At 45.6% G+C, this 14,188-nt stretch overlaps 1 protein-coding gene across 1 annotated transcript in view; it reads right to left on the bottom strand.

The window, feature by feature from the left end:
* Positions 1 to 14,188, bottom strand: part of camk2a (calcium/calmodulin-dependent protein kinase II alpha) — a 44,939-nt gene that overhangs the window by 10,067 nt on the left and 20,684 nt on the right. The window contains exons 7-15 of the mRNA XM_076275306.1: positions 13,602 to 13,704; positions 10,522 to 10,605; positions 8,687 to 8,781; positions 8,037 to 8,159; positions 7,595 to 7,678; positions 6,432 to 6,474; positions 3,511 to 3,551; positions 864 to 896; positions 152 to 200 (exon numbers count right to left, since the gene is read on the bottom strand). Coding sequence (XP_076131421.1) covers positions 152 to 200; positions 864 to 896; positions 3,511 to 3,551; positions 6,432 to 6,474; positions 7,595 to 7,678; positions 8,037 to 8,159; positions 8,687 to 8,781; positions 10,522 to 10,605; positions 13,602 to 13,704 — 655 coding nt within the window. The remainder of the gene's footprint in view (positions 1 to 151; positions 201 to 863; positions 897 to 3,510; positions 3,552 to 6,431; positions 6,475 to 7,594; positions 7,679 to 8,036; positions 8,160 to 8,686; positions 8,782 to 10,521; positions 10,606 to 13,601; positions 13,705 to 14,188) is intronic.

Here is a 14,188-nt window from a genome sequence, read left to right as displayed (position 1 = left end):
TTCCTCAAAGGAAAAGATAGAATATACAGTACTATAGTATCAAAACTCTTGGACAAAATGTCCGTATTATAAAAATGCAAAACTGTATTCCAAGCTTCCCTCCTGTAAGACTACCACAGAAAGCCACAGAGGAAAAAAAAGATGACTGTACCTCGAGTGTCCTCGTCCTCAATGGTGGTGTTAGTGCTTTCTGATGATTCCTGGAAATGACACACAAACCATTTGAGAGTTTCAACAGAACTGCACAAGGTGTGTGTGTGTGTCTAGGTGTATGTGTGTTTCTCTCCACAAGCAAGAGCTGAAGTGAGGCGCCAAATCCAGAGAGTTAAGTCAAACCGCTCCAAAAATCTTCTCTCCTGTGCCTTCAAAAGAAAACAGTCTCTTGGATTATTTGGGGAAGGGGGGGGGGGGGGTTGGTTAGAGAGATCAGTCATTACACAGGAGGGAAGGAGGACAGAGACATCTACAACAGCAGTGATGTCTTGTCCCCTCAGTGAGCCCTCTGTTAGTGCGCACAGAATCAACACAAAGCAGCGGCATTTGGCAAACATTAGAGATGAGATGTCCACGCCAAAAAGAAAGTCCAGCTCCATTTGAAATGACGGCATGAGTTTGTTTCATTTGACTCACTGACCGGTCGGTCGGTCAGTGGTTGGGTTGGGTGATTTGTTTGGGTTTTATATTTTAAAGCGAATGCTATTTTTCAGTCACTTTCCTTCTGTTAGATGGAAAGTAGTAAGAGAGAGAGAGAGAGAGAGAGAGGGAGAGAGAGAGAGAGAGAGAGAGAGAGAGAAGGAGCGCAGCGGCGAGGGTTCGGCCAGAAGGATGGGAGGAGGAGGGGTGGGGGCGGTTATCAGACTCACCATCAGCTGGACACTGGAACTGGACTTCCTTTTCTGGAAGAGAAACGAGAAGAGGTTAAACAGGAACACACAGAACGAGATGGACGCCGAGGCCAAGACGTGGCAGAGGGAGGCGAGAGACACCTCCATGCTACGCTCCGGATGTGGACGAGGCAGGTTCAGGTTGGTTTTGGTGTGTGAGTGTGTGTGAGTGTGTGTGTGTGTGTGTGTGTGTGTTTGTGTGTGTGTGTCTGAGAGTGTGTGTGTGTGTCTGCGGGTGTGTGTGCCTCAGCAGATTGTGGTGGTCATAATGTCGTCGCCCTTCTTTTTGGAAGAAGGTGGCAGAGCTGTGGGCAGCGAGGAATGCCTTTGATAAGGGGGAGAGTGTGTGGCTACTCCACTCGGGGTCCGGTGGCATTCCCCACTAATCCACCATCCGGCCCCATGGCCTTTACTCAGCTGACACATGGGGACATCAGCAGCCATGCGGGTGAGGTGCTGTTGCAGACACACACACACACACACACACACACACACACACACACACACACACACACACACACGCATACACACCTTGCGCGGTCTGCCCGAAATGAAGCGGTTGCCCGTGGATGACCGCGGTCACCCGCGGTTATGAGTCATAAACAAAATATTTTAATGATATTCGGGTCATTTGCGGACGGGTCAGTTAAAATTAATTAAATATATATTTTCTACAAATAGGCCTACTTAGAAAATCACGAGAAGGCTAGCATCAATACAGTAAAGTCAACAGTAAAGAAGCTGAAGACGCGAGTTAAAATAATAAAGACACCCCTTCAGGGAAAGCGATATAGGCTATGGGAAATATTGGGAAAAGTTCTTAAAGAAGATGACAGTAGTACAAGTTATGGTCTATAGGCCTACTTCTTGCGAAGCCATTTAAAAGTATGACAGCCAAAACGGGCAGCCTGCAGGAATAAATGTTATGGCACAGACAGCCATATCTACCAGTATGTAGGCTATAGGTTCGCGCATGCATAAAAGTTACCTTAGTTCGTTGTGTTTGTGACTTTAAACAGTGGATGTGCTTTAGTAAAGCTTTGTGCTTCATTCAGCATTATAAACCAGTTCTTACGCTAACGTTTTGACCAGCAATGTATCTCTCTTGCCTACCTTGCTCACATTTCTGTTTTCGAAAGAAAGATGTATGTCCATGGCCTTCAAATCTTATCCTAGTGTTCTAATCCTTGGTGGTTGCGTGCGTGCTTGCGCTCTTATTCTCATTCTTTCTCCTGCGCAAACATTATGTCCTGCATGCTTACTGCGTGTAGTTCTACTGCATAAAGTTTCGCAAATTAATTAGTTTGATTTACAGAAATGGCCTATACTGTCACACTGCATGCAGGGTATAACCAAAAGCACACCTTTTGTAAATAAGCGGGTCGGATCGCGGGTCGGGTAGAATTTTGTCCTAATTAATATTCGCGGTCCGAGTTGCGGTCGGGTTGATTAAAATATCGGGCGACCGCGGGCCACTTGTGACCAAACCCGCGCAACACTGATACACACACACACACACAAACACACACACACACACACATACATACATATATACACACACACACACACACACACACACACACACACACACACACACACACACACACACACACACACACACAAACAAACACACACACACACATACACACACACACACACACACGGAGGCATACACCGACAAAAACCCACACAAATAAATACAAACATGCACGCACAAACTCACACACTCATACCCCATACACCCATACCAAAAAACAAACACATACACAGGTATATGTACAGACACACACACACACACACACACACACACACACACACACACACACACACACACACACACACTCAAATAATGCTATGCATGTGGTCAAACCATTTTAGGAACATTTAAAAAACAAACAGTCCATAAACCAGCTGTGATGACTAACGCCATGGGGTGCTAAACATGTTCTATAGCATGCAGCAGGATATGTAAACAAGAAAGTAAACATGTTATATAGCATGCAGCAGGATATGTAAACAAGAAAGTAAACAGCATTCTTCTGCATGCAGCTCATGGTCATGTGTCTCTGCAGTCACACAGCACAGCACCAGCGCCAAAGGCTACAGTTAAGACATAAGTGCTGCGACAGCACCCACTGAGGAGCCATCCATCAAGATAACAGAGCCAACTGTGGAAGACATATGGCATGGCAGCAGCGAAGCAACACTGTTCAGTGAACCCTTAACACTGATAACAAATTCACACATAAGCCTGGCTTCTCTGAGAGCGTTTTAGTGTTACGACCATCAATAAAAGTTAGAGATTCTCAATCTTAATATGATCTCTCCTGTTTAGTTTTGTTTACTATGTTTCAGGAAACTTGAAGCTGTTTGCTTACTGAAAGGAACTATTTCTGGAACCTGTTTTGGCTGGCAGTCATGATGGCGTACTTTTAACAACTTACAGGACACAAATATGAAAATAACCTACAGGCTTTGAAAATACATTATAAAAAAAATGGGATGTGAGAGAGTACAAAACAGCGCAGTATTCTGCCTCTGTGGCATCTCTGTGTGTGGTCACTGAACAGGCTAGCCACCCGAAGCCCACCGAGCGGCTTGGTCTGCGAGTGTGACCCATCCCTACCTTCACGCCATCCGTCTTCTTGCCAGCGCCGGTCTTGCCTCCTGTGCGGGACACAAAGACAAAGAGGGCGAGAGCGATCAGGAAGGGCATGAACGCCCAGAAGAGCAGGGCAAAGGGCATGGCAGACAGTCCTCCTCCGTCCGTCAGGGAAACTCTTCCGCTAAACGCAAACTGCCCACCAACAGACAACAACAAAGAAACCAAAACAAAAAAAACGCCAATCTAACGCCAAGGGAGGCCAAAAAAACGTTCGTATTGGGCTCCAGCCAGCGCAGGGGTTGTTCACCGTCCCATAGTCTTTTTGACAACACTCCAGAAGTCAATCCCAAACTCCTGTGGGGGGATATACGTCTCCCAATCAGTTCAATCAGGTCAATCAACCTAAAGTGTCCAGTCAGTCAGCCTATTCTTGGCCTTGTGGCCTGGAGACGCTGCTCCAGCGTTTGTGGATTGTGGCCGAGTGGATGGGACGTGTCCCAGATATAGGAGCACTTGAGATAGGAACCCAAGCGCAGATGCATTCCTGGGTAAGTCCTTCACCGCCCAAACTGTGCCTGTGACCACAGCAACCAATACCCCTCTGTCCAGTTTTCATCGAAGTCTCTCTGTCATTCCATTTCTCCCTCTCTCCCTATTCCCTAGCGCCCGCGTGTGTGCCACTCGTTGATCTTAGGCCCAACCCCAGAGAATGAGCCCGGCCGGGGTGTTTCCCCTCCTGTTTGGACTCTCATTGACATGTTGGCTAATTTTAGCGCCTGCTCTGGCATATGCTACATGTAGTCTGGCCTGTCAGTGGCAAGGGGCGTAGTCTGATCCATCGCCCCTTTGGCCTCGTGACCCCATCGCCCCCTCTGTTGCTGGGAGGAGCGGCTGCCGCGCCAGGCTAGCGGGGGTTCCCCTGGACCTGGACTTCGGTGGGGGACACTCTCAGGAGACAGCAGACACTGGCCAAAGGGCCACCAGGTTACATTTTTAACCAGGGGCCAGAGAATAGTAACCTACTCTACTATTAACATTCGCAAAGTAACAATACAATTGAGCGATATGCAATGTCTACCCCCCTGTCCATGTAGACTGAATAGTCGTAGCGAAGACTGTTCATATTATAAAAAGACCGAGGCAGGACAATGAGAAACAGTGGAGCAAGTGGTTTTAATAGTGGCAGTATAAATAGACCATGGCAGCAATCTGCCTATAAATCTCTGTGCAGCGGCTTCCTCTATTGCTCCATGGAGGTAAAGATAGACAGCCAGTCAGTAGGCTAAAGGATGAATGACCCAGCTTATGGGTGGGGACATGGCTTGGCCAAAGAAAGATGTAGAGGGGTCATGGGCTTGGAGAATTTGGCTTCAATCCAGAACTCCCTGGCAGTTCTGTGTGTGTTGCATGTGTGTAGCATGTATGTGTATGTGTATGTGTATGTGTATGTGTATGTGTATGTGTATGTGTATGTGTATGTGTATGTGTATGTGTATGTGTATGTGTATGTGTGTGGCATGTGTGTGTGTGAAACTGAGAGAGCCTGAGTCTGCTCATGAGTGTTAGAGATAGATAGAGAGAGTTTATGAGTGTGAGTGTAAGCAGAGCCTGCGATAGTGTGAGTGTTTATGAGCGTTTGCTGAGTGTGTGTGTGTGCTCATGAACGTCACTCTTAACGTCTTAAATAATCACACCTCTCACTTCCATGCCAGCCACTTACACTACAGCCACTGCACACTACAAGCCGATTACACAGAACTAAAGCATTCCACCTAAGCCCAGGGGTGTAGCACAAGATCCTGGGCCCTATGCATAGGGCCCTCTCCCCCCTTGGGGCCCTGGTAATCAGTCCCACTTTTACCCCTAGTTCGACACCCCTGCCTAAGCCACCTCAGTAATTCTCCATGCTCGCTATGCTACGCTATGCTACGCGAGCTAAAGTATCGGGCTGTCATGGTACGGGCCAGCGCTATGCTACACGAGCTAAAGTGTCGGGCTGTCATGGTACGGGCCAGCGTCCAGATAGAGATTGATAGGGCACGCGGCGTTTGGCACGGTGGGGCTCGGTGCCTGGCCACTGTGAGTCAGAGAGCCGCCGCACCACCGCCTGCAAATCGGAGCGGGGTGTCGGTTACACACATTTTGCAGTCAGTCGCAGCGCACCAACCCGACACCACACACACACTCACACACATGCGGAGGGAGGATGCAGGGAGCACCATATGCTGCACCCCAGCAGTGGCGAATTCCATGGCAGCCACCACTGAAAGCACTCGGCGACATAAACAGAGAGAAAGAGAGAAAGGGGGAGAGAGAAAGAGAGAGACAAAAAGAGTAAGAGAGAGACTGAGCGATGAGAGAGGGAAAGAGAGAGAGAGAGACAGAAAAAAAGAAAGAGTGAGAGAGCAAGAGAGAAAGTAGAGACTCTCAACAGATGGTTCAACCCACATTTTAATAAGCACCCAACACAAGGCCAGGGCTACTCCACTCCATCACATTATCTACAACTAAGCACCCAACACAAGGCCAGGGCTACTCCACTCCATCACATTATCTACAACTAAGCACCCAACACAAGGCCAGGGCTACTCCACTCCATCACATTATCTACAACTAAGCACCCAACACAAGGCCAGGGCTACTCCACTCCATCACATTATCTACAACTAAGCACCCAACACAAGGCCAGGGCTACTTCACTCCATCACATTATCTACAACTAAGCACACAACAGAATGGGTGCAGGAGTGGGGTGGGATTTCTCATATAAATTTCGATAGGGAACAGTACAGATGGAACTGATGACTCTAGTGGGGGAGGATGGGATTGAAAGTGTTGAGAAAGAGTTCTTTGAAGGCGTCCAATTTAAAGTTAACCAGCACGTTACAGAGTGGAGTCTACTGACTGTCAAGGACAGCACTTTTTTAGGGGAAGAGACTTACCTGAAAAGTTGCGGGTAGCCAACATCGTGGTGAGAATTGCACCCTGGATGAAAGGATAGAACAATTTACATCATGAAGGAATTATGAAGAGTGTGTGTGTCTATGTGTGTGTGTGTGTGTGTGTGTGTGTGTGTGTGTGTGTGTGTGTGTGTGTGTGTGCATGGGTTTATGCTCTCAGGCTCTTTGGGTTGCACTCTGTGCATGTTAAATGCGCTATACAAATAAAACTGACTTGACTTGACTCAGGGACAGCAATGCTGAGAAAATGAGAAGGGGATGTGGTCATACTCGATGCAAAACCATGTTAGGCAGAGAGGAGCAGGGGTGATCATGACAAGACCAGCAGTTTCACCCTAAAGCTGATCTCTGCCATGTGCCCTCTGTTGAGCTTGGAGGAAATGTTGGATTCCGATCCATTTCATCAAGTGATGTGGATAAAGTGGACTAAGCCGAGAGCCATAGGCCTCTACGAGGGACTAAAAGAATGATTCACTCTCTCTGTTTAGCCTTAGAATGACCTCAGCTCAGTTTTCATAACATGAGCTATGAGCTGATCCTGTCACTTCAAATATGACCTAGACCAATGGCCACTAGCTATGCCCCCTGGCATGTCTTTTAATTCAGCCAAATGTTTCATGACTCCAGTGCAACCTTAATCCATGTTATGCATCTGAGTCAAAACAGAATGACTGGAGGATGAGAGTGATCTACTGTATGTAACGTGTTATAAATAAGGGCCCGTAATGTGCTGTCTAATACTGTCAGGATTCATTTTCACACCAGCACTGTGCCACACACGACAGCTTTACACTGTCGCTGCCTCAGGATAGTCATTTATAGAGCTCCCATCTGGACTGCACAAGAATGATGAACACCTGAAAAGTAAACAAAGCTAAGGCGTTAAATCAGTGGAAGGAAACTTTCTTTCCTCTGCTTTGTTTGATAAATTATCACCTCGGACTCAAGGCTCAATCTCTCATACCTAGACAGGTGTCACATCCTTGTGCAGGGTAGAGCAAAAAAATGAATAGGGTGCCTGTCAGTATAGATGACTTATGTGAGGGGGGCCTTTTTTCACGTTTCTGTAAAACAGGCTGTGGGAATGAGTGCACGCTGTGTCAGTGAGTTCCCACCGAGGAGCGTCGACGCTGGAGAGTGTTTACCTTCAGCTTCCGGCGAGCGTTGAACTTCTTCAGGCATTCCACGGTCTCCTGTCTGTGCATGCAGGAGGCCACGGTAGAGCGGTGCTGTGGAGAAGAGAGACACGCACGCACGCACACACACACACACACACACACACACACACACACACACAGGATTAGCTCCACAAGAGATAACAGCACTAATAAAAAATCACTTACATTTCAACATTTACATTAGAGGTTGCAATGGCATTAATGGATTCAATTTGTTCAACCGCTTACTTGCATGGAACATATTTACACATTTAAACATTAGAGAACTGCACAAATATATTCTGGGGAGATGGACCTTTTATGACCACAGCTGGCGGATCTATAACGATGAGGACAGCTGAAGTGGAAACTCAGGAGGGAAGGTGCTGATGCCGTTCCAGTCCATAGGCTCTGACAGGGGAGAACTTACCGAGATCCATGGATGTTTGAGGGCCTCGGAGGCAGTGATGCGCTTGGCAGGGTTGATGGTCAACATCTTGTTAATAAGGTCCTTTGCTTCGGGGGTTACAGTATCCCACTCGGGTGATGGGAACTGTGCAGCAGGAAAGATAACATGGACAAAAGAGAGCAGAAGGGTACGTTTAAATGGAACTGCACATGCATGTGAAGTATATTCAACACTTTCACAGTATATGAAGCCTTAATATTTGCTTTTCTTATGAATGAAGAGGCCTCATTATGAATGATGTTCAAATATTTACCTTGTTAAATAGTTAATGATAAAATGAATAATTTAAAATTTTAATAAAAACTCGAGAAGAAAAAGATTCTTATCAAGTAGCATTATAGATGATTAAAGTTGTCGTCATTTTCACTGTATTCTCCTGCATTCTAAAAAGACCAGAACACTTCCTCTTTTCTTGGTAATAGCTTTTAGCAGACTGCTTATGTCAAGTGAGTCTGGACGGACTGATACGTTTCAATTTCAAATGCAATGCCTGCAAGCTCTCTCCTCTAGTTGAAAAGACAATGGTGCATTGCATAATTCTGAAATGCAAATTGATATTTCATACAAAAATGAATAAATTCATTCAGAGACTCAGTGGGCTTTTTACTGACATCATAGGCGCCGGCTTTGATCTGCTGATACAGCCGGTGTTGGTCTTCATCCCAGAAGGGTGGGTAGCCCACGAGGAGGATGTACAATATCACACCTAGAAGAGTGAAGATTTACTTTTAACCGTGGGAGGCGAGACATGAGCTAAAAAAAGGTTAAAGTCCGTAGAAATGACTCCGATTGAACTCAATGCCCCGTGAGCACAGGAAGATTACTGACAACTTCAGCATTTCGGGCTCTCGAGTCAACATGGACCCTGCACTTTACAAGATGTTTTTGGTTACAGTGTTTATTAAAGACCTGTTATTTCCCTCAAAGGTACAGTAAGCAATCCTAATCCAGTACATTTACTCACCATGGTCCTCTAGCTGCCTGCCACACACACACACACACACACAATCTCTAATGTTTGTATACAGTTCTAGATCTGAAAATAGGAAGCACTGAGCTCAAATATCATCTAACTTTCACCAGAAGCACACAGCACCTTTAACATCCCCTCTATAATCTCAGTGCTGCATGAACAGTACCGTAATTTCCCAACTATTAGCCGTGGTTTATACATTGATTTTGCAAAATTTCTTCAGCTATGAGGTTAATACACGGGGCAGTTAATATGGTATTAATATGGTTTTGCCTTTTTAACTTACATAAAACACTGTTCTGCAGTTTATACACAATGCGGCTAATACACAGGAAATGACTGTATGCCATGATATGATCTAGAACTATCTGTGCACAGAGTGGCATTGTGGAGAGTTCACCACAGCCAGCCTACTCGTGCCAGCAGCGCTGCCCCACGTGTCGTGAGCTCCTGTGGCACAGGGGGCACTAGAGGGCACCAGCCTCTAGTCATGGAGCTGTGTCTGCTTCCCACTCCTCAACCTTTAGTCTCTGTACGTATCCCATGAGCCCCCTCTTCCTCTCAACGCTCACAGACACTACGCCATAGATATTAGAAAGCTAGATACCACATTGGGCTCCAGAACGTACGTAAATAGCGTCGTCATCTTGGTGGGGGCAACAATCACTGGAGGCCAATGGAGGAGCATGTGACTCCGACTGGAAATCAGACAGGTGTCTGTGATTGCCTGCAAGTGTTTTAAGACTGCAAGACAATTAAGGTGCTGCCCCCAGCAATATGGCGGCCGCGTTTACGATGCCACCTAATAGAACTCGACAGGCAATGCGGTATCTAGCTTTCTAATATCTATGCACTACGCTACACAGAACAGACAGGCAGTCAGGCATCTTGTATGGGGACAAAGGATGACAATTCTAAAGGGGCCCTGAGGCAGGGGGTTGGGGGGGGCTTCCTTTTGACAAAAACAAGCTTTTTCTTTGATGCACATCATCGGAAGGACATAACAATTTGAAATTCTGTGATTCAACAAAAATAACAGACTCCAATTTCTTAGTGGTTATGTGTTGCTAGCGTGCCGACGTGTCGTGTTTATAATCACATCTATTTCCAGGATCACTGGAGTGAATGCTGGCAGTAAACACAAGGTAGCTGGAGCATGCTTCCTTAACTGTCCTTGAACAGGAATGAGTTTAGACATGCAAGCGCTACCCGCACCTTTGGTTTATCCTCACAAACACCTCAGTACAGCCTGCCTTCTAAATCCATGCTGTACTTGTCTGATCTAGTATGGTGCTCAACTGTATACTGAGTAATATAGAGAAAACAGAATAAAGCTAATTGATCATTTCAGTGGAGACTTGCAGGATACATACATATGTCCACAAATCAAAAATTTCACAGATGACATACGTAAACTGAGTTAGGATAAAAGTTAGGAGAAAACTGTAAACAGAAGAACAGTGTAGCACTCACCACACGCCCACAGGTCTACAGCCTTGCCATACGGGTCTTTCCTCAGGACCTCAGGAGACAGGTATCCAGGTGTCCCAGCAAAGCCTGCGGCCACACACATAATTTATGCACATCTTCCCACTGAATCTTTGTAGTATGTCAAAGTCCGGTTTCTCTATGGCTTCACACACCTTTGGGATGAACTAGAGGAGAGATTGTAAGCAAGGCCTACTTGTCCAACATCAGTCCAATGTCAGTATCTGACCTCACAAATGCTCTAATGAATGAATGTGCAAACATTTCCATACTCTAAAATCTTGTGGAAATCCTTCCCAATTGAGTGGAGCTGTTAGAACTGCAAAGCAGGGAGGACTCCATATTAATACCTATGGATTTAGAATGGGATGTCATTGAAGTTCCTGTGGGTGTAATGGCAAGCATCCCAATACTATTGTCTATATAGTGTATCAAATTATCCCACTTAAAGAAGCACTATGCAGGTCTGGTTATTCCTTCACTGTTTCTGGGTTTTCGCCGGATTTGGGCTCGCATTTTTCACTACACAGCTCCCCCTGCAGCTTCGGTAGCAAGTGACTGCTACGCTAAACGCCCACTAGCTAGCGAGCTAGCCATCAAGAAACCAAGCTAAACACATACAGGGCTCACAACAAAAAGGTCGAGCAAACACATTGTTCAAGAGACTATCAAACCACATTACAAAGACAAAGTTCACCCAATGGTAGGCTACTTACAATTTCAACAGCAACAAAGCCAAGTCGGCGTCTGTTTTGCAGTCTTCTTCGAAACTACAATCTGACTACATTTTCGAGGCGCGATTGGATATTTCCGCTGAGTCACATCCGGATTTACCCGGACCGGGTCCAGAAAGTTGCATATTCGTTTTTTCCGCGGAGAACCGATAGGGGGAGACGAAGCACCCACCAAACGACCCAGAAAGTGTTGTAGAACCATCAGAACGACTCTCAACCTGCATAATTAAGGTCATTTTTGCTAAAATTGTTGCATAGTGCTTCTTTAACATAGTGTTCTTGTATAATGCTGATTTTGACCTCAGGAAATTAGACAGAATAGAATGCTTTTCTAGGCCTAATGGTTTTGTATTTGATCCCTCTTCTCATCATCAATATTAGAGTGCAAGAACATCTACATCTTCTCATTACGGTTAATGGGCACTGCAAAAAAAAAATTAACGTTTGTTGCGGCGGACTAATGTTGCTAAGAGGTCTCGGAGAGTGGGCCGCACATGTCCAGTTGGGGTTACTGTGGGTCATACTGATGGAACGAGAACTAAACTGCAGCAGAGCAGTTTCTGTCAATATTATTAAGAACATTACCTCATTCTTTTGGGGCAAATGCATTTGATTAGAATGACCAGGATATAACTCATAACAACGTTTAAATAGAAACTCATGTAGATGGTAAAACTACCAGTGACATATCTGTGTAGATGTTGAAGCATAATTTCATCAAATGAGCGTCAAATGAGAAATGAAGACTACTAGACATGATGCTGGGGTAAAAAACTATATGAAATATCAAGATCTAAAAACTATTTGGATTGACTTTATAGAGGGGCCCATCAACCCCATTCATTGGTATTATGGGTCAAACATTATTAATCTTGAGTGACCTTTCAAGCCTGACAACAGGGATCATAAGGTGACTGTCAGTTTGTTTGCAAAGGAGCAGAGGGAAGAAAAATGTGCCTCTGCCCTGGTGCGAGGGGAACCCTCCACAGGCGTCTAGACTAATGAGGGTGGATGGAGCCCTCTGACATTTCTATTTCTCTTGGAAATGGGGTTCATAAATAAAATAGGACGTGATCGGCTGGCCCTGTCTCTAGCCACTCGCCACTCCTTTATTAAATTTAACAAGCTCCACCGCCAGAAGATAGATACACAAAGGTGTAAAAGTAGAAGTCAATCATACCAACAGAGATCTGCCAATATAATCAAAGTAACGGGGGGGGAATCATGATCAAATTATATGAGTCAATCATCATCATCACCATCGCCATCATCATTGTCAGTGGCATCATCAGCAGCATCATCTTCGTCATCACCATCCTTGTCATCATTAGTAGTAGTAGTAGTAGCAGTAGCAGTAGTAGTAGTAGTAGTAGCAGTAGCAGTAGTAGTATTAGTAGTAGTAGTAGTAGTAGTAGTAGTAGTAGTAGTAGTAGTAGTAGTAGCAGTAGTAGTAGCAGTAGTAGTGGTAGTAGTACTAGCAATAGCAATATCAGTAGCAGTAGTAGGAAGAATGGCATTTGTAGCAGTGCATTCCTTCTGATCCCTTTTCTTCCTTTTAGGGAAATACTCCTACCTGTTATTTATTTCCATCATTTCTATGTGTTTTTCACATTGATCACAGTGGCAGCACAGCCTGTCCTCTCTGGGCAGCCAAGACAGCTGGACTCTGCCCACTTCTGAGGCCAGGAGAGTGGCCTCTGCATGCTGCCGACGCAGTGCTCTTCCTGGTGTGAAAAGAGTCCCTCTGCTCCTTCTGCTTCCTTATCTCTCTAGGAACAGACACAGTCTCCACTCTGTTCTGTGATAAGGTGACTTCTGTCCAGTAATCAGGGTCTCTTTGTTTGTCTATCTTTAAGTTAATAACACTTTTGTTTGGTGGACAGAGAAGGCTCCGGTTGGATAAAGCCCCTTTTGTAACCCTTTCCCTAGAGGTGCTCTTGTAAGGTCTCTTTTGTGAGAGCTGCCGGCATGTCACACTCCTGGAGAGAGACGCAGCAGGAACAAGGGAATTCTATTTGTTCAACCAATTCTCCCTCTCCCCCTCCTCATCTCTCTGTTGAATCCATTCTCTCTCCCTTCCTCCCTCCCCCTCATTCTACCTCCCACACTCAGTTTTCAGCATTAATCTAACTACAGATTGTTTCATGACACCAGTAAATCCAATTCATCTCCTCAATAAGCATCCCTGTCAATCAAAGATGGTGCTCAGGTGTGTTTCCAAAATGACACATCTGGTTGTTGCATCACAATCACAAAACAACACAACAAAACTAACAAACTAACTGAGCCTATAATAAACAGTATGGGGACACAGTGATGGTCAGTCATTACCAAACCACGCCTGCTGGTCGCCCTCCACTTCGATAGCCAGGCCAAAGTCGGCCAGCTTCACTGCGGCTCCTTTGGACTTTGAGGCGAGGAGGAGATTTTCGGGCTGGGGGTGGCAAGAGAGAGAGAACAGAGCGAGACATGGAGGGTCAGAGAGGAGATCAGAAAACAAAAAGAAAGAGAAAGAGAGAGAGAGAACAGAGAGAAAGAGAGACATGGATGTTGAAGAAGAAAGAAAGAAAGAGAGACAAGGATGTTGAAGAAGAAAGAAAGACAGAGAAAGACATGGAGAAAGATGGATGCAGACATGCTTAATGGCTGTGCTGCTCACTGAATGGAAGTGAGAGTTAATGTCATTGCAGCGGTTAACAGCTCTGAGAAATCCTCCCTCCCACACAGACTCCTCCGTCCCACATGGATGAAATGAACAAATTAAAAAAATCTTCCACTCTCCTTTCATAAGGCAATGCTTCAGATGACTTGTTGCCCACCCCCTACACACACACACACACACACGACACACACACACACACACACACACACACACACACACACACACACACACACACACACACACACACAGACACCAT

Source organism: Alosa pseudoharengus, unplaced genomic scaffold, assembly GCF_046254945.1.
Source record: "Alosa pseudoharengus isolate Yale_2024_CS ecotype anadromous, Long Island Sound unplaced genomic scaffold, YU_APseudo_1.1 YU_APseudo_1.1_scf_8, whole genome shotgun sequence".
Classification (NCBI taxonomy): domain Eukaryota; kingdom Metazoa; phylum Chordata; class Actinopteri; order Clupeiformes; family Clupeidae; genus Alosa; species Alosa pseudoharengus.
The sequence above is the reverse complement of the archived record's forward strand: the minus strand, read 5'-3'. Positions and strand labels throughout refer to the sequence as shown.